The sequence below is a fragment of the Melanostigma gelatinosum genome, assembly GCF_949748355.1.
Source record: "Melanostigma gelatinosum genome assembly, chromosome: 4".
Classification (NCBI taxonomy): domain Eukaryota; kingdom Metazoa; phylum Chordata; class Actinopteri; order Perciformes; family Zoarcidae; genus Melanostigma; species Melanostigma gelatinosum.
In genome coordinates this window covers 13,125,347-13,150,584 of record NC_136637.1, presented here as the reverse complement: position 1 = coordinate 13,150,584, position 25,238 = coordinate 13,125,347, and the positions used below count along the sequence as shown (strand labels likewise).

Genomic DNA, 25,238 nt, shown 5'->3' with positions numbered 1-25,238 from the left:
GAATACGCGAACAGCTCTGATCTCCACAGCGTCAACGTCTCAGGAACCAAGAAAAGCAGTTTCGATTGATTACTCCAGGTGTTTCACGTTGTGTCATCAACAACAAGCTTGTAATGCTTCCATTGAGCAAGTTTGTGTTCCGCCGTTTCTTTTACTTTCCACTCACCATTCAGGATCAACTGGCGTGATGTCTATCCTAGGAGGGGCTCCGAAGGGCAAGGACGTTGGCCTGGACATGATTTCTTCGTCGGGCGTCCGCGACCTCTCCCCCTGCCGCCATGACAGCGGTGGCAGCTGCAGGTTGCCTGAGAAACGGCGTCTGCCATGGCGCAGGTCAACCCCCAGTGTGCAGGACGGAGATGTGAAGGACTCACTGAGGCAGCAATCTGGAGGCTCTTTGCAGTCCTGACAAGAAAAAGAAATGAAGGAGGAAGTGCACAAAATGAAATAACACACTATTAATATTCATTTAGAGTCAAAGAGAAGTGGAAAATGAGAGTATAGAGATAATAGGAGATCAAAGGAACAGTGCAGAACTATTTTTTCCCCTTAATTCAAAGTGAATCCTGTGTTTAATTACACAGACACAACTTCTTTCTCCTGCTCTGCAACTGTTTGCCCACCAAGGGGCGCCACAGGCCTGTTTCTGCCTTAAAAACGTCAAGCAAACCTTTGACGACCATCTCTTTACATGCAATATCTCTTCTCCGAAGACTGCACTCTTTCCTTCTGCCTCTTTCACTGGCTTCATTTATCTTCTTAGCGTGTGCTCTCTGTAGAAAACTGATTGCAAGGCATAAAAAAAACACCTTTATTTCTCTGCTAGAAATCAAATCAGAAGGGAATGGCAAATATGTATTTCTGTTGTCTCACGAGATAGCGTTTATAGTTCTGAAAACCAGAGCTGTTTTTACTGAGCATCTCAGAGAAGTTCGACAAGGACAAATAATACCTCCTTCATACCCTCTTCCCTTAGCTTTTATCCACAATTATTACTCTTATTACAATCAATGCATTTCCCCTTCTTTCCATGGTTATTCAAAAATCAGTGCACCAATATGCTAAATGTATTCTTTTCGACAACCCTAAAACCAGTGATAAACTGCCATGAAATGTAGGAAGGGCTTGTTATTTATTTTGGGAAGCTCAGATTTGAGTAAGTAGCTAAAATAGCAGCAGCTAAAAAAAGACTCTTGGCAGCACAACATCATATGCTCAGCAGCATTCCCCTGCAACAGAATGTACGCCAGAATCATATTAGACTCAGGCAACAACTATCAGAACAATACGAACACTCAGAAATGAATGTTGAATAAAAGACTACTATGAAAGAAGTTCTGCAAATATAACTTGACTCTAATAAAATCTCCCGAAGGTCCTGACCCAGTCTTTGGGAATGACTGGATTTTACTGTATGATAAAACATGTTGTTTGTCGCTGATGATTGACCCGATATAAACCATTCTTAAAAAGCAGAGATAGGTCACTTTCTTTACAGGGTCTTTATTTTATTGATTTAGCATGGTCAACTAACTCAAGTATTTTGATCATAAATGAATAGTTTAAATGTAACAGTACATCGAATATTTTTGCTGTTGGTCAAAACAAGACTTTTGTAGCTGATAGATTATACTTCAGGAAATATGACGAGAAAATAATGTGAAGATAATCCCATTCATCCATAAACTACAAAATCCCTCAGGATTGCGGGAGGGCTGGAGCCAATCCCAGCTGACACTGGGTGAGAGACAACAACACATGATGACCGACAATCAGTCACGCTCATGATCACACCTATACGGGCAATTCTGAGCCGCTAATTAACCTAACCTGCCTGAGAGAGAAGCCCCCGGAGGACACAGGTTTGAACCCAGAAGTTCCCCCGTTGTGATGTTTTATTTGATAATGAAAACATTTGCCAGTTGCAGCTCTATAGGGACGTCTCTTTCAAAGAACAACCTCTGCTCCTTGTTGATAGTGTAAGACTGCATTTACAGTAAATAGCTGAAATAGAGATGTGTTTGAAAAATGAATTATTGAATAATTTGTACTGATTCTTTATTCTTAAGCGCAATACCTACTGGGTCTCCAGTAGCAAGTACTCCTTCCACTCGTGGTCCCACAACAGCTCTTCTTGGCCATTTACCTTCCCCCGCCTACTCACAGCAGTTACCAAACTACACGATGCCACTGATCGTGACTGAAGCATGGCGGCTCAATCCATTCTTGCTACAAATTGAAGCGGCCTTTTTGTCAGCGTGGGTGGTGACTTATTTTCCCTGTTCGATCAGTGCTAATGGTAAACAAGGACACTGAATACTAGACTCAACTTGCATGTTGGCGGTACCACATACAGCAGATGCATTTGGGGACATGCTGTTTGGTGAACAAAATAAACCTCGGCATACTCAGCGTTTGCCTCTAGCCATTCATTACAGTTTACAATTTATGCTCGACAAACGTTAGTAAAGATATCTTTTCAAGAGTACTGAATAAAGACTGAACGTCTTGTATTGCGTGCGTGCGTGCGTGCGTGCGTGCGTGGGGCAGGAGCAGGATTGGTCACGTGCAGAAGTTCATCAACCCATGAGCAGCACAACCTCCGTGGCCTCTATGTCTTCCTGGGACCATTAAGACTCATTCCTCTCTCACACATCATGAGAACAATGTCTATTCTTCATGCACGCACACACACACACACACACACACACACACACACACACACACACCGAAACACAGCACAGAGTCCGAGCAGCCAGGCCACAAGGCCTCAGCTGCTGGATAAGATTAATAGAGACAATAATGTACATTTACAGCCTTGTCAACACTAAATTTATTCCCGACACACAACTGTCACAGCGCTTAGAGACTTTCATCACCAGAAAAGCATTGGTTATTTGTTCAAACAGCGACCTTCAGCAACCTTTTGCTCTCATGTGATTAATGACTATCCTCTGCAGAAACACAAACAGCACAGGTTTAGGTCACCTTTGTCTATGAAAGAAAAAAAACAAAGCAGGAATGAGCAGGTTGTATTATACCAAGGCAGAAACAGGAGACGAGGACTTGTGTTGCGTCTCACAAAAACAGTACTGGTTTCCTTTTGAAGATGGCTTTCTAACCATCACACAGTATGAATCTTCCAAGTAGTTTTGGTCAGGAGCGGAGGCACAGAAAGTTATTAACAGGAACTCTATCTAATTCAATTTGCATTGTTTAAAAGGTCTGTTTAAAATTCAAAGTTGAAAAACAGTTAATTTCCTAAACTAATGAACAAGACCATACCCAAGAATCAATTTTAATGTTGCCAATTATACAGGTTTTGTATAAAAACTGATGAAAACTGGGTGTCCAGATGTAGTATGTCAATAGCAAAGTCAAAATAAAGGATAAGGATAAGGATGTTTATTGTCATCGTATGAACATACAACGAAATTTAGTTGGCGGTACAGTGTCAGTACAGCAGCAACAGTTAAAAAGTGTACAAAAACATTAAGACAAGACGATTTAAAAACAAGACATTAAATAAATATATACAAGATAAAACAAGATAAAGCACAGGCATCAATGGCTCCAAAGTGAAAAATGTGCTTGGTTACAGTGTCGTGTTATTGACTGTTTGTTTCAGCACTGTCTGGTGGGAGCTGTGTGGGGGTGGTGCGTGGGAGGGGGGCGATGTAGGAAACCGCTCTGGGGAAGAAGCTGTTCCTCAGCCTGTTAGTCCGGGTTTTGATGGTCCTGTATCTCCTTCCTGATGGCAGTGGAACAAACAGAGAGTGACCCGGGTGAGTGGTGTCTGTGCAGATGTTTCTGGCCTTCTTCTGGAGACGGCCCGCATACACAGCGTCCAGGTCAGGCAGGGTAACTCCCACAATCCTCTGTGCTGTTTTAACCACCCGGGCCAGGTCCCTCCGCTTCTCTGCTGTGCAGCTGGCATACCACACAGTAAAGCACTGACACAGGATGCTTTCGATCACACTTCTGTAGAAGTTAACCAGAAGTGCAGGGGGCAGGCCAGCTTGTTTGAACTTCCTCAGAAAGAAGAGCCTCTGCTGGGCTTTCTTCACCAGGAATTTGATGCTGTCCACCCTCTCCACCTCCTCCCCACTTATGTAGAGAGGAGAGGGTGTGGTCTTCCTGGATCTCCTGAAGTCCACTATGACTTCTTTGGTCTTGGTGGTGTTCAGGACCAGGTTGTTGTCCGAGCACCACTCAGCCAGATGTTGGACCTCCTGTCTGTAGTGCGTCTCGTCGTTGTTGGAGATGAGTCCCACCACAGTGGTGTCGTCAGCAAACGTCACCACTGTGTTGGAGGAATATGTGGCGGAGCAGTCCTGAGTGAAGAGGTTGAAGAGGGCCGGGCTGAGCACACAGCCCTGCGGTGCTCCAGTGTTCAGGATGGTGGTTGTTGTTGTCAGGTTCCCTATCCTGACATTCTGTGGTCTGTTAGAGAGAAAGTCCAGAATCCATGAACAGAGTGATGTAGAAAGTCCAAGGTTTTTGAGTTTATTCACCAGTTTATGGGGGATGATGGTGTTGAAGGCAGAGCTGAAGTCAATGAAGAGTATCCTGACGTATGTGTTAGGGTGCTCCAGGTGAGGCAGGGCCGTATGAAGAGTGATGGAGACCGCGTCCTCCGTAGACCTGTTTGCTCGGTACGCAAACTGGTGGCTATCCAGGTCTGCTGGGAGGACGTGGATAGCCACCAGTTTGCGTACCGATAAAGAAGATCATTTCTAAAGAAATTGCAGTGTGAATGCTAAACTGGATTGCTAAAAGATAAATAATGCCCGTAATGTATGAAATATGAGGAAAATTGCAAGGTTTCAACAGTTTCCAGCTGTATGAATAAGTAGAGAGCACTTGATGCTTGAAAAAGTGTGAAAATTGGCCTGTATGTTTGTGCCAAATTACATAAATTTGCTCATCTCAATCAGATGTGCCGAGCTGCAATCAAAGGTCGCCATGGTGATCACACAAGTAACCACTGCTTTCAGACTTAGTGCCAAATGTGAACGTCTGAGAACACAAATGTTCCTATATTTTAAAGCTACAAACATGTCTGAAGAGTGCACATTGTAAGAATGAGAGCAACTTTAAGATACGTTTTAAGTAATGGCAAAATCATCAGTCATTTTTACATTTCAACAAAAGTTGTTTTTAAAAGTTTTAATGGGATTTCAAAGCTGGATAATATCCAGAATGTATGCAAGATGAGACACATTTTAAAGTTTGATTGGAGTTTCTAGATGTGAAAGACTATATGGATGAAAATTGGTAATATTTCCACTCTGAACATTCTGTCCATTCATTTGAATGCTTCTAGCATTGACACCCAATAACTACATTATGCTATACAATAAAATATACTTTCTATAAAACTATATTTGGTAGTTTTGGCAGAAAGGAGACTTTTTCTAAAACCCTCTTTAGAACAAAAATGCAAATACTTTTGCGAGTAATTTGGGATTATTGAAAGATAAGTATTTAGTTTGGAGAAGCTTAATTATATATTTCTCGCTCCCTCTGAGGGATTAGACTGTAAACCATCCAGTCTTCAAATAGCTGCTTTCTTTACTATTTGTACTATTTTTGTGATTTGTCTCTGTGAGCATAATGCATCTCAGGGCAGTCTTGCCTGGCACCCTTCCCATTCCTCACCCGCCCCCACCAACACACGAATCCCGCTGCACTCTCGCCATTTAGACACAAAGGCAACAAAACAACAGGGAGGAGATGAGGAGATGAGATAAGAAAACAACACCTGCTTCCCATCCGTTATAGAGGGGGAGGTATGGAGAGTGGGAGAGGAAAGATGGAGGGGGCTGTTGGTTAGGAACGGGAGGGGAAAATATCTGACAGACCAGTGAATATGTGAGAGGATAACAGCAAGAAAAGGTTCGAACAGCTGGGGCAGGGCACGGGAGGGAAGACTTGCAGTGAAGGGGGAGTAAAACAGAGAGAAGGTGGAGGGGGATAGCTGGAGAGAAGAGAGTGAAAGGAAGATGAGTGAGAGTGGAAGAGAGAGGGCAAGAGGGGAGCACAGGGAGAGTCACTGAAAGAGACTGATTGGTACAGTATGAAATAAGACATATTCATCTGCAGCTGAGCATAGCTTCTAGCAGTGTGCACATGCAAACCTACCATTCAGACTACATACTGTGCATTTTATACACACACACACACACACATGAATAGAAACACATGTGCATGCACAGTGCCAGCACACAGACATATATTAGCATTACTGCAAATATATTCATGGCTTGCATCTTAAGGGTTGTTAGAACAGATAAACAAAACAAATATGTCAGTGTGTTTGTGTGCTGATGCATTCCTTTGTGTGATAAGAGTTATTGTCAAAGTTATTTAAATGAATTAACAGATTTAAAAGGGGAAAAAAATAAACAACAATATAAAACGTTTCATTCTAGAACAGACATAGGGTTGTCGCCTTGGAATAAACATTCATTGCAGGACAAATAAACTTGATTTATCGGCTGCTAAAAGTGATGAAATATTGCCACCGAGGTTGACAAAAGAACAGGATATTAATAAAACAGTTTGGTGAATTATTATCTCTTCTTTCTTTTATCATCTTTTCTTTATTGCTGTGAAATAGCCCGATCCCCGTGTCCAGACAAGTAATACCATGAATTGCCTACTTTCCCTCTTTATATCGTAACATGTGATGTGCGGTACATGTTGCTTGTCGGACGGCTGAGCACAAGAACATGTTCAGTGTAATTCGCTGGAGGCTATTTTCAAAGCCATTTCGAGCTTAATTGATCTCGTATGTATGCATGGACAATTTACTGGAGATGTAACAAAGCATGAGAAGCAGATTGAGATCCAGACTGAATCCATGCTGTTCGTCTGTTCATGTGTCCAAGAATCATTCCCCTTTCCCCCTCCAAAGAATCATTTTACCTTATTTATTCCATCAATGCTTCCATGTGTTGTTGACATCAAGTTAACTCTAAAAAATGGTCCTCTTCCTTCTCTCGTCCATGTCGAAGTTTCCCAAATTGCTTCCGAAGGTTATGGTGTATGAATGGGCATGAATGTGAATTAGTGTAGTCATGATGGGCAGGTGGCACCTTGCATGGTAGCCACTGCCATCAGTGTGTGAATGGGTGAATGCTGTGGAATGATGTAAAGCGCTTTAAGTGGTCTAGAAAGGTGCGATACAAATGCAAGTCTATTTACTATTTACTGAAGATGCAGCAGGATTTTTAAAAGTATTCAGATTTGACTATATTCACTTTATTCTCAGCCTCAGGAAAAAACTAGACTTTAGGAGATGCTTTCTAACTTCAGAACTGTCCCTCTCATTTTCGCATGGTTAGCAAACGTTTGAGTTATGGTGTTTCAAAAATAACATAAACTGTGGGTAGGAACTAAAATAAGTGAAGGGAACTGACTACATAAAGGGAGGATATTCAGAGAATGACAAGGAGTGAACTCAAAACAATGCTGGCCAACAGACTGACAGCCAAAGTGCAAGAGGTCACAGTTTGTGTAATCCCACGGTGCCACCACCGGAGAAAAGAATAATAGTTGCTGTGGTAACCAGCATGACTCCTCCCCCTGACCAGACACACGAGTGAGATAGAGAGGGCGTCAGAAGAAGATTACAGTGTTTGTTAAGACCGGCGCAGAGACAGTGCAGGGAGGTTAGATACATATAAAGAGAAAGAAGAGGGAAAGAGAACAGGACAGAGCAGAGAGGATGGATGGATGGATGGATGGATGGATGGATGGATGGATGGATGGATGGAGAGTAATGTGTGCACAAAAATTCGTTAAAAAGGATGGGAAGAAGGGCAAAAAAAAGGACTGAACTGTTGCTTTCGCTGGCTAAGATTTAACCTTCAGCTTTTAAGCTCTCCAATTGAAAAATGAACAGCTGTAAATACAATCTCAACTGCCAGAGAGGGAGGGAGAGAGAGAGAGAGAGAGAGAGAGCTGTAGAATGACAAAGAGATGGAAGCTAAAAGAAGTGAGAGAAACTGACAGGGAGAGATTACCGTTACAGTATGACCACAAGCATGATTTGAAATATGATTATTTGCTTTCTTTCCGGGAGTTACGTTATTAGATCTACGCTCATGACTGTGTGATACGTATTAGTTTAGCTCAGCATAGACACCAGAAGCAGAGGGAAACAGCTGGCCTGGCTCACTCCAAAGTACTGTAACTCTCTCTAAGCATATTTCCAAATATGTTGAGCTATTGCTGTAAGGTTGGAAAAAATATGCATTTATTTGGATGAAGGACAAAACTTGGAAGGTAGGGAAGGTTAAAAGAAGGTATAAGTACATCAGACTACGCCCTCATTTGATTCGGACACACATCAGTCATAATTTGCCCAATCACAGTCGGGTAAATGTAAAAGTGTTTTGTTGGTTAACTGACAAAAACAACATCTACCACAGCACTTACCATTAAAAACTGTAAACTACAAATACTTTTATAATTTCATATGTGTACTAATAGCTGTAAGAGTCTGTTATTTGCATATTTGCTAAATTGATGACTAGATAACGGTGAAAATGACACACCTACCAACTGTGTTTGGTCGGTGTCATTCAAAATATGATCTATTATGTCAGTCAATTCATTTGTCATTTCATTTTATAATATATAACTGAAGATAATATATTATATTGAAGGACCTGCACACATCCTGGTTGAGCAAAACACTTTCAATTCCATAGTAAAAATATGAACTGAATTGCTGATATGAGACAGTGAGGGGTTTAACGGTTAAATTAAAGCTATAACCTCATATGGATATCTTACAGGACTTGATGAGAGTAATGTGTGCACAAACACACTTCCCTGCAAACCTTAGGAAATAGATTTCAATTGACTGAGTGAAAGGTTGGCTGCATACTAAAATCACCTGTAATTCTGTATGCGCCTATGGAGATGAGCATAGAAACACACTTCCATAAAAATGCACAGTCACATACCAGTTGTGGCATGCACACACACACACACACACACACAAATGGATTGTTAGCTGTGGTCTGCATGAGAATGAGGTCATTAGGTCTGTGGAAGGCAAGGACATTATTGAATCTGTGCACCCCTCAGGAAACCTCAGTCCAACAACAGACAGAGAGACAGAAACACACACACACACACACACACACACACACTCACACACACCACAAGAATCATATGAATCTATAAAGATCCAATCCTTGGGCATACTGAATTTTAATCACTTGATCATACACACCATCAACATTCACAAACAGCCTACTAACCCACCAAATGTTAGCGTGATGATGGGCCAAATCATTAACACACACACACACACACACACTGACACATCTGCACCACTCAAATCTAATCCCTGCTGAGCATTACCAGCTAAACCAAAACCCTGTTGTTAGAGCTGAAGTCCAATAACAAGCCACCTACTGGATTTGACTTTGTGGGGTTTGTAGATATGTATTCATGAATAAATTGTCAAGCCATTGCTCGAACAAATAAAAGATCAGAAGATATATGCTTATTTTAAAAGGAATATTTTGACGTTTTACACATTTTACCGGAATACTTCCAGATTTTTGGTTAATTTATGGAGCTACACGTGGGAGGCAATTAGCTGAGCTTCACATAAAGACAGGAAGCCGGGAGAAACAGCTGGCTCCGTCTTCACATTGCATCGAACAGAAATGGAAATGGAAAAAGACAATCTGTGGTTTTAGGAGGAGTTATGTGCTTTATTAAAAAAACGTATCTGCCTGGAACATCTGTTCACTGTGACAACAAGTTGTTGACCAACTATTTAAGTGTACATGTAGAACAAATAAGATACATGTTAATTAGACAGCTATAGAGGTGTTCGTAGGCTTTATATTTGAACTTTGAACTGAGCCAGGCTAGCCATTTCCCCTTGCTTTCAATCTTTATGCTAAGCTACACAAGGATATATTGCCCTGCAGTTCTGAACTATACCTCTGAGTTTATATGTAAAACCTAGTTCTATGTACTTTAAAGACACATACTAGTGTTAATCTGAAGCGGATATACACATGCTTCAGTGTCGCTCTGTATCATTAAATGTCCTGTTTGAAAGCCTCTACATGCATCTGTTCACTAACTCCAGTATCTGTTTTTTAACATCCAACCGGTCTCTGAAGTAGCATTCCCCTTTTCTCTCCCCTCTCCCCAGGAAAGTACAAGTACAGTCTGGAGCCTGTAAAAATCCCGTAGAAGTCAAGTACACAATAGCCTGCCCAGGTTCCAGTGCAAATGCTTGTTGTGAAAGGCCTCCCCTGCTGTGACTAGAGAAACCCAATACCAGGTGTGCCATCATAAACTTACTGAACCGTCTGAACGGTAACACCACCCACCACTCCTGCACTAAACTACTTTTAAGCTTCAAAATCTGCATCCGCCCTTGTCAAAGCAGAGAGCAGATACTCAGCTGATTCATCTGTCTTTTGTTCTCACATTCCGCCTCCATTTGATGAAACAACTATGACCATTACCATCATTAACGTGTCATTATTATTATCATTATCAAGATCTCTACACACACAGCGTCTCATACTCGTATAATCTGCCTCCCACAGACCGCTGCTGACAACTACAGAGATGGAGTCGGCCGGCTCAGGTCGGCACGTCAGACACCCAAACCTGAGCCAAGATGTGTCGCTGTGATGAGTGTGGAAGTCCAACTGCGATCACTGCACCTTAAAGGTCTGCGATCTGCTCTTGGATCAGCCTGCCTTTAAGATCTTTGTTTCTGATCCAGAGGTTGAAAAACACACTAATGAGTCACTTTACTGAATGTGTTTTTGCTGAAAGCTCAACACATATTCAAGACAAGAGGTATAAAGTTAAGAAGACATGCTGTGGAAACACGGGTGAGGTAATCAAGTGAGAGACACAACGTACTCAAATAAAGAAAAAAGCAAACAATGTTCAAACTTACACGGAGAGAGAAAGAGAGACTGATCAATGCACACCCACACCCTCAGGACTGTTGGAGCAATGGATCATCCACAGCAACTGTTAAGTGCACCTGCATGTTTCTGCCCATACAGTATGAGCGTACAGTATAAATCTGCAGGTGCCATACACATGAGCTTTCTCAACCCTTTCTCCTACAAGTGAATGCAATTGATTTGCAAAAGCACGTGTGGTGCATGCAGAGTGTGCTGGTAATGTTGTGCAATTCAAGGAGGTCGATGGCTGTTAAAAGCACTCAACCTTTTTACCGGAGCCTTGCATCTTTGTGTTATCTTATACATCAAATCAGGATTCCACCATCAATACAAGCACTAAGAGTGTTGGACTTTTACGAAGAAGTCCTGTAGTGAAGTGTCTGTAGTGAATAGATAAAAAAAAAAAAAGAACTTTGCGAGCTCACCTGCAATCATCAGTCCTAAGCACATTAGCAGTTTTTTTTCAATCAAAAGATAAATAGGCCTAAAACGAGGCCACTGTTCCCACAGGATTATGTGAGACTGTGTGCTGGGTGGACAAGTAATGAAAAATGCAGATTCTTTTCATATATGTTCAGTGCGAACATTGTTGTGATGAAAAAAGGCATTACGTTTTCACTAAAAAACAACATTGACACATGAATTTAATGTGTTGATAAAATATTAGCTCTCCACATGTATACGTTTAAGTTGGTGGCAAGGATCAGTAGCAGATACAACTAAGAAGTAGATGCAGGATGTGTTGTGCTGAGGTGCAAAAGACTACACACAACATTTTGCAAACCTGTGAGTCAGATTGAGATCAGAGACAGAGGGAAATGGAATGGGGAGAAAATGGGACCTAACAAAGGAGAAACTTTGAGCAAGAGGTATGATGGAGGAGGAGAGAGCCAGACAAAGCAGAGAACAGAGCTTTCAAAACACAGGGTGACTAACAAAGAAAGGAAAGATTGAGAGCATTGCAAAGGAAGTGTACCATCTCGTATTCTCTGTGGATGTGGAGAATGTCTCATCTCTGCATTTTGCTCTGTTCTGACACACAGTCACAGCTTACATTGTCCTGCTTTTTAAGCACAGTACACTCAAACCCTCCTCCAGTGATGACACCTATCATCAAAATGTGTTTGATTTATCTCTGGCGTATACAGCCTATTATGTAAGTGTTGCGATAGTGACATGATGACTTACATTGTTGAGAGACACTGTGAGAACACTCCTGCTCTTCCTCATCTTTCCTCGAGTATCTCCCTCGCTGGCAAACCACAGCTTCACGTGAACACCTGGAAACACAAATAGACAAATATGTTGTTTTTTTAGAACACGTTGCTACGAGACGGTTGACCTTGAGGCTGATGGATGTTGAAACATTGTCTCTGAAAAATTGTTGCTGTTGAGTTTTTCCAAATGCCACAGTTTCATTGCTAGACATGGGGATACAACATGTTTACCTTAAAGCTGCTGTGAGGAACTTTTAAACAATCTCAAATGAATACTGATGCCTCTATATGACCATCAGTAAACGAGGCCAGCAGGGAGAAGATTGTCTATTTCTATGTACTTATTCTTAGTACTTGGTATCGGTGCCACCGGGTCGGATTCTGCACGACATCATATGAAATCATGCAGTTTTCTCAGAGTCCTTGTTAAAATCAACAAATGTCTTGTTTTGTCCATCCAAAAGTAAAAACCTAAAAATACTCGAATTACAATTACCTCACAATAGAGAAGCGGCAGCAGAGAATTTTAAATGACCACACATTTTCTGTTGACCGACTTATCAATTGATCCACTAATGGTTGCAGTCCTTTGTAAATGTATGCGACTAATGTGCACACATAAGCATCCATGGATGAAAAACTACAGCTTAAAGGGAACATGGGAACACAACTAAAAAACACATTTTCTGAAAAACAATGGTTTTTGGTAAGGTTGTGTAGAACCTTGTGATTATTTAATGCTTTCCAGGCGTCCTGGCTGTCCGGCTCTCTGCACAAATTACCATTATGTGACAACAGGAGAGATACTGCAGCATCCGCTTATGGTAAAAAAACAAAGATAGCAAATCGCATGTAGTGTATTCAACTTAAGATAACTAAAAACAGTCTTCAACTAATAGATGTAGCTGAAAAAGGACAGCTCTGAAAACTACAGAATATAGGGAATAGCGATGCATAAAAAAGCAAGACGAAATCCTTAATCATGCAGCTTTTTAATCAATCAGAGTGATTCTTTTGACATGTCGTGTAGTAGCTTTTATAGGGCAGGCTTCACTTTGCTAATCGGCTTTGAATTATGGGTTAACAAGACTCATGTAGAGCTGAAATACTTTCTTTATTAATGGGTTATTTGATCTACAGAAAAAAAAGTGCATCACTTTTAATCATGAATTAGTTGTTTAAATTTAAACAAAGCAAAGATTTAAAGCAAAGATGCAAGAAACGTTCAGTTCTATCTTCTGGTTTTCTCAGTCTTCTGTTACAGTTAACTGAATATCAAAGACATTTAGGGACATTTGAAGACATCACCTTGGTCTGTGGAAAGTTGTGATGGGCATTTTGTTGTTAATCTCTGATGTTATGGACCAAAAATAAATCAAAAAAAGAATTGCCAGATGAACTGATAATGTAAACAAGTATTAGTTGCAGCCCTGATACAAATAATGAAATCAAGTATATGAGGCAACTAAATATAGAAACATTGAAGCATTGAAAGTCGACTGCAAACTACATTTTATACATTTTGCACTGACAAGTATAGGTCAACAATTTATCGTAACTTTTTGCAGACGTAAAATAAAAAAATGGCTTGACATCACAGTGGTTCCTACAAAAGTAAAGTCGATAGAAATGATTCCTCCCCGCAGGTGTAGCACCAGCAGCTTAGGCAGAGCTGAGGAAGCCGCCAGCAGAGGATGACAACCTAAAGAATAAGAGAGTATGTCATGTGTGAATGCTAAAGAGCTACTCAGGTTGACTGTGACCCAGTCTGAACTGGGTCACAGGTTATGAATACTTTAATTACAAACAACAGTCCTGACATTTATCTGATTGTGTTGCTAATAGACCCAAATTAGAGGAAACAGCCTCTGCTTTTGAGTCGCTGTAAGAATATCATTTTATATAATTAATCATCATTCAAAAGCAGAAGACAAGAGTGACTCAAAAGTCATTGAGCCTCTTTCTCTCTAATGAGCCAATTCAGTCGTTAAAGGGCCCCAAGAACTCATGTTCTCTTGTGACCCATGAAGGTTTTTGTTTTTTTTCCTTCAACATAGAAAAGAGAGGGGGAGATTAGCATCAGCAGCGGAAAAATTAATACAGAGGGAGGGACTGACGGTAAAAGATGAAAGAGACTGTTTCAGGGAAGAACAGGCAAAATTAGAGGAGGAGGGGTTCAGAAGACGATATGAAGATGGAGATGGAGAATAGAGAATGGTAAAGAGAGCTACACGCAAGCAGGTCAAAGAGGATTTAATGAAATAAAGACAAAAAAGCTGGAGGATAAAGTAAGAAGGATTTATTTATTGCGAATGAGGTGCGAAATTAGGAAGCAGAGGAAGATCGAGGGAGACTCAGTCGGACGACTAGATAAGGTCTTTCTGTTTAGTAGAATAGTTCAACAAATTTGGTAAATATGTCATATATTTTCTTTGTTAAATCCCATTGTGTGCTAAACTAAGCTTCTGGCTCCAGTGTCATATTTACCATACAGACATGGGATTGGTATCAATCTTCTCATCAAACTCTCTATGAGAGAACAAGTGTATTTTCCATAATCAAATGGTAAAGGAGGGTTCTTGCCCTTGAAGCAGATGGGCATCTTTCAGCTGGAAAGGATAAGACAACCTTGACACCACCATTACATAAAAACACTCCCATGACGCCACCTAAATGCAGTAAAAGAAGTGCAAACACTGTGAATGAACATGCAGGATTCCTCTTCAAAGCATGGACATGAATGTGTCCGGGCTGCTACAAGAGCTCAAGTCAGCACCTTCAACTGATAATGAATTTCTATTCAAATGTCCTTTCACAGTGTAATTTGTCTAACCTTTACAGCAAAGACGACATTTAACATGAACTGTCCGCTAGTGATTTCTAGGATAGCTCAAAGGCATGTGTACATCCCTTTTATAGTTAGCAAAGTTGCTGACGAATGATCATAGTTCAAATGTCAATGGTCTTGAAGGAAGTTGCACTGCAACTTCCCTTTTTTGAACCTACATTGTCTCTGGTAGCAGTATGTCTCGAAAACAATCACTTTTTAGGAAAGAAATATTGTTGAAATAGATGCAAATTAATTTGTTCCCTCACTCGTCATTCGACGTGATGTATACATCCTAAACTTTCCATTAAAAAGTAAGCACACCAGACTTAATTGGTGTGAATGCAATTCTGAACAGAGCTGTTGGAAGTATTTTTGCTTGGCGACAAACCCACACATTAAAGAATCTGATAGAAAACTCTGATAATGGGATTGTAATAGCAAACATACACTGCTGTGTAATGTCATAATTTAAAAAGGCAGATTGGCTTGCTGCAAGTGTTGTGTAAAATGTTTTAAATGTTTTGAAGTAATATGGTACTGCTTTGTCAAAACTAACTAGAAGTCACTGAAGAGTCTGAACCACAAAACTGTCCCTATCTATGGTTTTTGTTTCATGTATAATTCTAGAAGTGAATGAGCCTCTTGACCCAACTTCAAACAATTCCCTGTTTCCTGGCAGGCATACCTAATATTCGAGGTACAAAGTGCAGTATCTTACCGTCCAAACGAGAGAGTCTACCTAAGTGGTGCTTAGCTATAAGGCAAACATTTCCTCTCCAAGCCATTAGGCAGTCAATGGATCACACAGAAATACTTAAGAAACCCAACCAATTCCCCAGACTGCAGTTCACAGGTATTTCATTTCAAATGTCACACGTGGGAGACACTTTCAGGCAGGTGTCATGGCAAAATGTGACATGATGTTCTGTCACATCTGATCTCTGCACACTCGGGTTCACATGCAACGTCATTGGGAGGTGTCTTGGCTGTATCAGCCAAATAGAGTGGCGATAACAAGCTCCACACCTGACTGTCCTGCTGACTGACTGGCGCAGTGGGACACCTGTTGGAGGAGGAGAAGCAGAATCTAAGCAGCTGGCTGTCTACCTCTCAGTCTACCCATCCTCTGGTTCACATATCTGTTGCCTGACTTTACGTTAGATCTTCTCGGTTCCATAGGGTCTCAAAGGGTTGGGAAACTACCGGACATTTTCCAAGAGGAGTTAAGCTTTGGTCATTTTGAACGAGGGTATTTTAATTTCCAGACAATCAACATGCTTGTTTCTGACCATGCTTCTGTCCTTTTCAAAGTTCCTCCAGTGGCTGTGGTCTCTAAACCAGAGGCCCTCGCCACTTTCCACCCATAACTTCTCAGACCACAAGCTTCTGGTCCACTAGATAGCTCATGTTCTGCGCAGGAGCTTGCTACTAAATTCATGCAACGATGTGCTGTCGCTCCTTTTTATGTCTAAAGCCTGTTCTGCTATAATGAAACTATCTATAATACATCTAAAAGTTTACAATTATGTATGACAATGATCATAATGGTAAACATTGCACATGACATGATTAACACTACCTGAACAAACAACCCCTATATTTCCATTTTAGTCATTATATTACATGTTGTTAAGTGTCGAATTTGAATATTACTGGAATTTCTACCTTTTGCTTAATTTACTTCAGGAGTTAAAAGCCTGAGTAAGGAGGCTGTAAAACACAGTGATCCATGGAATGGTTGAAAGACTCCATAGACTTGAAGAAAGATGACAATTAAGTGACAATTAATGTGGCAGTGTCAATCCATGGTGGACATGAAAGGAAATCAGATTCTTCAGGAACAGAGCAGGAGCATTCAGCCTGTCTGCATTCATTCATTCATTCACTATAATCTGTCATGCTCTTGCATCATGCCAGTAGACGAAAGGCGTGCAATAAAAAAACATAAAATATGGACATTATTGGACAAATCCAATAATGTCTATTTGTATGATATTCTTTGTAATTCCTTCTCTATATAATAAAGCATGCTACGACTGGTTCTGCAGCGTGATTTATAATAACGTCAGAAAATATCCACAATGCTCGTGATCTTGACATTTTTACCTCATCATACGTCTTTATGTGTGTGGGTGCATGACTGTGTCTGTCTGTGAGTGAAAGGGAGACAGCAACAGAGGCAGAGTGCACACACTGATAACGTGATTCCACAAAGAAGCTTAACAAAATTCTAAGAACTGTGAGTATTGTGATGTTTTGGTCTTGAATAAATTAATACTTAGAACACCCTTAACATACAATTTAATCCTCCACAGATTCTGAATCCTTACAAATCCTGTGGAAAAATCCAGCAGTGCAAACTCCCCTTTGACATGCAAGCATAGACGTCATAAAACCTGAACATAGTAAAGATTACATTTTATTTTTTCGAAATCCACTAACAGAGACAAGAGGGAGAGGGTATGGTAAACAATGGAAGTCCATGAGCCAGTCACTACACATCAGTGAACAACCTGTCATGAATTAAATACTTGCTGGAAAAATGAGTATTCTAAATGTGTAACGGACTTGTTCTTTTTTCACCCTCTTGTTAAATAATTCAGTTTTCATATTCCTGATATTTTTGGGCTCAGTTTCAGCAGAGCAAGAATGCCCTCCTCTTTACATCAAAAGTCATGCATACATGTCTATAGAGTATGAGTAAATTGATTGTATGGATAATAATCTATCTTTATCAGTTACCATAGTTATGAAGCCTCATGAAAAGCTCAGTGTTATTTAACTTACTGACAGCAGAAGCATACTGCTCTCAGTCTCAAGCTGACACGGAGCAGCTTGGCAGTATTTCATCCTTCAGTTCTTCTTTTACATAAGGTTTACTGGCTGGAAGAAATACTGATTTATTCAGTGTACCTTATGCTACTGTCATACTATATTCAATTCTATATTCAACATAGATATCAGAGAGATAAACATAACACTATTCGGTATGAAGCAAAAATCAGTAAAACTGTATAAAATTGCTGTCTCACAACAGCACAAAATAATTGAATGCGGGGGAACAGACTTGATCATGACACCGTACTGAAGGCAGAAAAGCAATCTTATATTCCTTCCTGCATAAATGAAAGAACAACCCTTTCAACAAATTATTTTTTAAAAAATTGTTATGTGATTTGAATCCTCTTCATCCACTATGTTCCTCTGCACCAATCCAGCACTCGGATGTCCAGGCAGCGGTGCTTTGAAAAGCTTCCATCAGGGATATCATCTCGGTTTGGTAAACCCTGTGTTAAAATTCACTTCCTGTAGTAATACACATCAATACGAGCATTTCTTTCTTTCCTGTGGTGGCGGTAACAGCCTTTTTTTTTTTCAAATCTTTGAATGTTTTGTATTTTCTTTGTGATGCATCGTCTGAACAGTAAAGCGAGACACTGCTAACACGTTCATGGGAGCCCTTTGGTCCACCAGAGTGTAAGGGTAGCGCTGTCTGAAGGGAGCCTTAAAGGGCTGTACACATTTTTAAAAGAACTGCTCCTTTAATGCATACAGACAGAGACAATAATCATCTTAGGTGATGCAAAGCGAGATGCAGAAGCATCCTCAAGTTAGTAATGCTTCAACTTGAGCAAAAGATGTGTAACATGACTCTTCTTCATTGATGTGCAGAGACAGGAGCAAAAGTAGAAAAATCATTAACGGATTATTGCTAGGTTTTTTTCTAACTTTAGAAAAGTCTTCATCTACATGCTCATTAGGAACCTCACACCTACAATAGTACAACATGTGGTCCCTGACAGGACATTTAGGTTACCACCTAAGTGGGAGTCACCACACGGAGTAATTACAGCTGTAAATACCGCCCTCATACTATAGCGGCCTCAGGCTAGTTCACCCGACCACAGATAAAATCTAAAATTGGCTGCAATAATTGGCATAAAATTGGCACAAATCTACTCCAAATATTTCACAAACTCTCCCAAACAGTGTAGCAATATGACTTAATGTGTACTATTAAACATGCCATCAAGGTAACTTTAATTTGTTTCAGTTGGAAGGGCCCATCTTGGCTGAGCTATAAATTTGTGTTAAAAAGTGTCATTATTGATTTTGTCCCCTGGGGACAAGATAATAGTGTCACATCTGCTACTATATGATGTTTACTCTGGAGTAAACACCATATAGTCTCACTCATAGAGAACCAGGACATTCTGATGTAGCATTTCAAAATGAAAGCCCTTCAAAATCTCATTTATGAGCTCACTTCAAATCACATTCGTGAGACAATTTGTCTAATTTCCGATTGGCTTTTAGAGGAAATGGTGCACAGTTACTAAATCATTTCGTCCACAGCTGTAATTCCATACACATCACTGCTCACCCACAGAATTACAACAGAGCAAATATACAGACAGGATACATTGGATAGTGTAACAAAGAAGCAATCTACGCATATTTTTAAATGTGTCAAACTATGACACATTTCACAAAACCTCCCAGAGATAGCCTCAGGGAGCCACAGTGTGCATGAAACGTATACAGGGTAATCTTCATCTGCTGACGTACCGCATTCATCGAAAACTCGATAACGACCACGACATGGACCTTGAGGTGAAATTGTTTTTTCTCAACAAGTATAGATAAGGGTAAGAATGAACTTAGAACTATTTTTTATCTCAGCTCGGTAGACTGTAACCTTCAGGTAGCATTATGTACAAAAGGGAGAATGAAAGTGTGCAGATGTGGCATTGACAGTTCAATGAAAATGGGAACACTTGTTTCCGCTCCATACAACAAAAACCCAATTACCATGAAATGTGCTCTGACTGTCACTGTAGCAATTATAGTTGGCTGACAACCTCTTAGTCTACATTTCTTTTTCAACTATTTTCCCACACTAATGCATGGGCTGAAACAGCTGTCTCTGCTCCACCTGCGTGTCCACCATTATATATCAATTCCATTTGGCATATAGAGCTGTGGGCATGATCCTGCCGTGCCTCTATCGACCAGAAAAGTGGAAGCCCACTTAAAAAGGCCCAGTGAAGATGATACAATGACGGCTGGATGGATCTGGAGATTTATAAATGCCTGCTACAAGAAGAAGAGGAAAGTGGATCTGCCTCAATCACATGATATTCGCAGTATTTGAACAGAACAGCCATTAACTACCATAAAAACAACACATAAATATAAAAGGCATATCATTTAGCATTATCTTATGCCTTATTACTTAGATTCCTTGCATTTATGACGAGCTCGACCAATTTTACTATTCGACAAATTGGATCTCGTTACCTTGCTTTTAGCTTTCCTGTATTTTATTGACTTCAGTTTGCACATATTGAGCTAGCAATATTTTGTCAGGATCCCTGTCTGACCATTTGTGTGTTTTACCTCTGTTTCCCCCCCCCCCCGGATCTCCTCTCATGTGTTCGGTCATTGCCCTGTTTGTTATTGTGTGCCATGTGTCTGTGTTTTCCTCTGCATGCCTTCAGACACCTCCCATAGCCACACACCTTGATTGGGGCACAGCTGCTGACAATCCAGCTGATCACCTCCTGTAGCTGACACACCAGACCTGGGTTCCAGTCATCACATCTTGGCAGTATATCAAACCTGGTCCTGCAGACCTGGGTCAGTCAGTACCATCTTCTGCCTCGGTATTCCGTTACCTCAGTCTGTAAGTTTCGCGGTTGAAGATTCCTGTTCACTGTCGTCTCTGCTACGAGTTATAGTGTGTCTGCCCTCCGGTGTCGATCCACGGGAATCACATCGTCGATCCGGCCTGCCATCCTGTGTCGGACCACAGGTACCACACAGCTGTTCCTATCATCTGTCCGGTCTAAATAAAGTCTGTTTTGTACTGGATTCTGTGTCGTGTGGTTGCTATTGGGTCCTGACCCTGAACTCCCGTGACATATTTAGCTTAGTAAAACATTTAAACTTGGAAGAAAGGTTTAACTACTACTGATTCTAATCAACAAAACCTCAAGACCATTCGCCATGAGTATCTACTGCTCACACAATAGCCACAATGTATGCAGATGATATTAACATCATGCAGAACACAAGAGGAGACGGTCTCTCCTGGGGCCTAATGTATGAAGCTTTAACACTCCACCTTCAAGAAAAAACAGCAGCAGGCATATGACTGTTACAAAACACAAGCCATCGCAGAATCGTGTACGCGTAAAGTGTCATACGCCCACCCTGAAAACTCTCAAAAACAAAGGTAACTGATTGTTGGCAAGCCCCACGTTGGCCTGTTTTCAATAGATTTTTTATACCGATGAGGGATATTTAACAGATGCATCTTCTGTCTGGGAGAGCTACCAAGCGTATTTAACCAACTCCCAAAAAAAAGGGCCAAATATAGTGATGGCGTCACTCAAACAAACGGTAGCATAAATAACATTTTTCAATAACCAATAAATTGGCTTTAACTACACCTTGCTGGCAAAAAAAAACCTAATCCTCACGGCCAGGCCAAGGAAAGTGACCTGACCTTTTATTATACCCAGTGAGATCTGAATTGAGCCCTGCCATTGAGTTGCACGTTCAAATAATCCATATTGCAATTAAAATGACAGGATTATTGGCTGAGTGACAGGCAGGGACTGCAGAGTAAGGAAAACTGTGATGTGGAACATGGCGTTTAATTACAGAGAAGAATGTCACATGTATTAAAGGATCGGTGGTGGAAGCCTACTGGGCAGTGGACAGTTGAAAGGCAGAACTTGTCGATGGCCAAAAGCATAAATATACACCTTTAAGAGTGAAAAAATGCAGCAATCTCTAATTAACTTTGCAATGGCAGCCCACAATGTCACTGTAGTCTGACAAGCAGCAGATGCTGTAAATCTTTTTTGAGTAGGATGTGCGATGAATGAGTCTTCTCCTTTTGCCTCCTCACATCACCACAAACCCTTCCTACGTCTGAATGAACAAACCTCTCAATGACACATCAATGGTGTTTGCTTAAGATTTTTGAACCTTGAAGAATAAAGCAGGTGTTCAGATGTATCAAATTTCTAACCACCGAGTTCTGTTGATGAATACAGTGGGAGCTATAGATAAGCCTAGCGGCGCTCCCTGCTATCTTATTGATTCAGACGTCGACCGTGAACCCCAAAGTCCCCAGTTCTCTTCCAGCCTGGACCTTTGCTGCATATCATTCCTCATCTCCCCCTCTCCCCTTATTTCCTGTCATCTCTCTACTGTCAGCTCTCTAATGATAGCTTGAAATGCTCCTCAAATAATAATAAAAAGAGAACTAGGCCATGTGATTGCAAAAGCAACACCTACATGAGTTGAAATAGCAGTTCACAAGGTTTGGCAGTTTTAAGATCCGTTGAGACATACAAGAACTCAATAATCGTTCCAACATAGATCAGTCCAGTTAAAGCGGTTCTCACACTTAAATATTTTAACAAAAGGGAGCTCAAAAGGTGACGTCTGACTTTGTCAGGTTAACTGACTGCTTTTAAGGTTCATAAAACATGATCCATGACAGTAATAGGTCAGCTAGTTCAAGAAGGAGCTAGACTGTAGTGCCCAGAGGTAAACACACAGTTGTTATATATGTGCACTCACTGACTTACTCCGGGTTAAATCCTGCTAAAGCTATTTCTGTTGCGTGTCATCGACACAATAAAAACTACAAAAAGGTGAGTGGATGGGTGCACTCTCTTTAAAATAATCAATAAATGAATAAAACATGCAGAAAGGAGGCACCAGCAGGTTTTCATCAGCGTCTGAAAGCCTGATTTTTTTTGTTGTTGTTATGATATTCCTGCAGAATAGCAATGATGCGTTTTAATCATACAGTGTGCTCACTTACTGTGTGAATGTACAGTACACGATTCTAAGCCGGCTCATTGGATGGCACGCATGCCGAGCGCTAAATTACTGAATGTACGATTACTGTCATGAATATCCAAAAGGTTTAATGTGCGTGCATATCACACATGAACACCACACACACTTGTTTTATGCAATCAAAGTGCCCACATCACACAGCACTCAATTATGATCTCAAAGTGAGTCAGTGTTACCACTCTCAGCCCCATAATGACACCAATCAAGTAATTATCGATCTTGACAAGTCGATCTTGACAGTCAGTCTCGTGTGTAATTGTTCCACTGAGACGAAGAAAGAGTTAAAGACTGAAGATGTGGGATGCATGTGAGAAGAGCTGGAGGATTTAGAGGTGGAGGAGTGTCGAAGGCAAGCGGGGAAGCGTGGAGAGAGTGCCAGGGCATCGGTGAGGTAGAATCAGAGGTAGATGAGTAAGACAAAGGGGTGAGTTGAGAAAGAGACAGAAATGAGAGTTGCTGGAAGAAATAAAAAATATGTCAGCCAGCCGGCCCGTTAGCAGATTGATTTGTGTGTTTCTTCACAGCTTCCTTCACAAGGCAGGATACCCGGCTGGTTTGAATCAGTCACTACTGAGACCTGTGAGCAATTCCCCTTAAATCAAGTCTGCATTCCAGTTCAGGATCTGAATACATAAACACGCTCCTGTTTGCAGATTGAAAAAATAAATGGCAATTATGTGATCATAGAAGTCAGACAGGCCAAGACCAATCTGTCCACGAAGTCTGTCAAACAGTCAGTCAGGGCCAAAAATGGCAAAACAGGGAAGCTGCTGCAAAACTGGAAATCAAGTTGCCGAGCTCAGTGACAGGCGGAAGTGTTGACAGCTCTATGTGTGAGGAAATGTGGTTCTGACAGCTAGCCCTCTTTCGGATAATAATAACAGAATTCACTTGTTGAAATTGGTCAAATCAACACTGTTTGGCTGTACAGGCAGCGTCCACATAGCCAGTGTGTCCCTCGCGGGACTTATGAGCACTGTGGATGACATTTATATACTGTTCAATACTGCTGATGGAAAAGTGACCCCAGCATGTTTAATATGAATCGATGGCTGATGGGCAGACGAAACTTAGAGCCCAGCAAATAATGATATTCTGCACCAATATCCAATTAAAAATGAAAGGTGACATGTTACAGCCTACAACCTGCCAAGTATTTTTAGACCATACATTAGTGTGGATATTTGAGAGTTAGAAAAAGGCATGCATTACATCCCCTTGCATGGATGTGATAGGAATACTGTAATTTGTAGGGTTCAAGTGTTCACTCCTTTGATAAGATACAGTCTGCCAATATAAATAAAAGAAAGGGGGGAGGCTCGGTGAACTTAACGGTGACAGGAGCCAAACAAAGCCAAGCAAAATCTTCTCTCCAAAAATCTCCCCATTTTCACCCAGCCCCTTTCTTCAGGATCAAAACACAAGCTCGTCTGGCAAATGAAATAAAAAATCTAAATTCGACAACCTGAAAGGAAAAGCTTCTTGATTACCTTCTCCACTGCTCATACACACACGTGGGGACAAAGGGAATCCCGACGCCTTTTGCGCGTTGTTTTCTGACGGAAAACAGCAGCTGAAGATCTTTTATTCCGTATGCGCGTGTATTTTCACCATCCTCTGTAGGAGTATGTTTACTGTACAGCTGCCCCCAATGAGCAGGGTGATCCACACTCCGCGGTCGGGTTCTGGTGCACACATGATCTGAGGTTTCTTGCTTGTCCACTTTTTCCGCGATTAAAAGTAAATAGAAACAAAACTGGCTCGTTTAATTAAACCGATTCTTGTTCGTCCCAGTTGTTTTCTCCCTTCCAGCACAGAGCTGCTCGTGAGTAGAGGGTTGAAGGCTTTCGCGTATCAAATGCATCTGAAACTCGGCGATCCCCTCCAACATCCCTCCCTCCCTCCCTCCCAGCAGTGTGGACCAATTGAGAGGCAGAGAGAAAGCGCGAGAGACGAGCAGAGCTTCAGTCTGATGTGGGATCAGCGAGCACTCCACTACAGAATGAACAGCAATGAGATCGTGAAGAAGCATCTAATGTTATTGTTTTAAATCTTTATAATTATTGGTAAGGATGATTTGGAATGGACTGTAAACAAGGGATTTTCACCTGCCTGATTTTGTTTAATTGTGAAATATGATTTCATAGACATAAATAATAAATATGAAATAAATAAATATGAAATAAATAAATATTAACATTTATACATCTGTAAACTCAACAATTTCTAGCTCTTTTCATTTTCAGCTTAATAAATTAATAAATACTGCGTTGCCGTAATTTGAATTATTTTGTTCACACATTCAGTCAATGTGGTAGAAAATAGGGCCTTTGCTTT

The 25,238-nt window shown here is 40.9% G+C and overlaps 1 protein-coding gene across 1 annotated transcript in view; it reads right to left on the bottom strand.

Annotated features, from left to right (window-relative positions):
* Nucleotides 1-24,725, bottom strand: part of pde4ba (phosphodiesterase 4B, cAMP-specific a) — a gene marked incomplete at its 5' end in the record, with an annotated part of 131,841 nt that extends 107,116 nt beyond the window's left edge. Inside the window, 3 exons of the mRNA XM_079267108.1 lie at nt 167-405; nt 12,159-12,250; nt 24,392-24,725. Of these exons, the coding sequence (XP_079123234.1) occupies nt 167-405; nt 12,159-12,250; nt 24,392-24,407 (347 nt within the window). The remainder of the gene's footprint in view (nt 1-166; nt 406-12,158; nt 12,251-24,391) is intronic.
* Nucleotides 24,726-25,238: the final 513 nt, after the last annotated feature.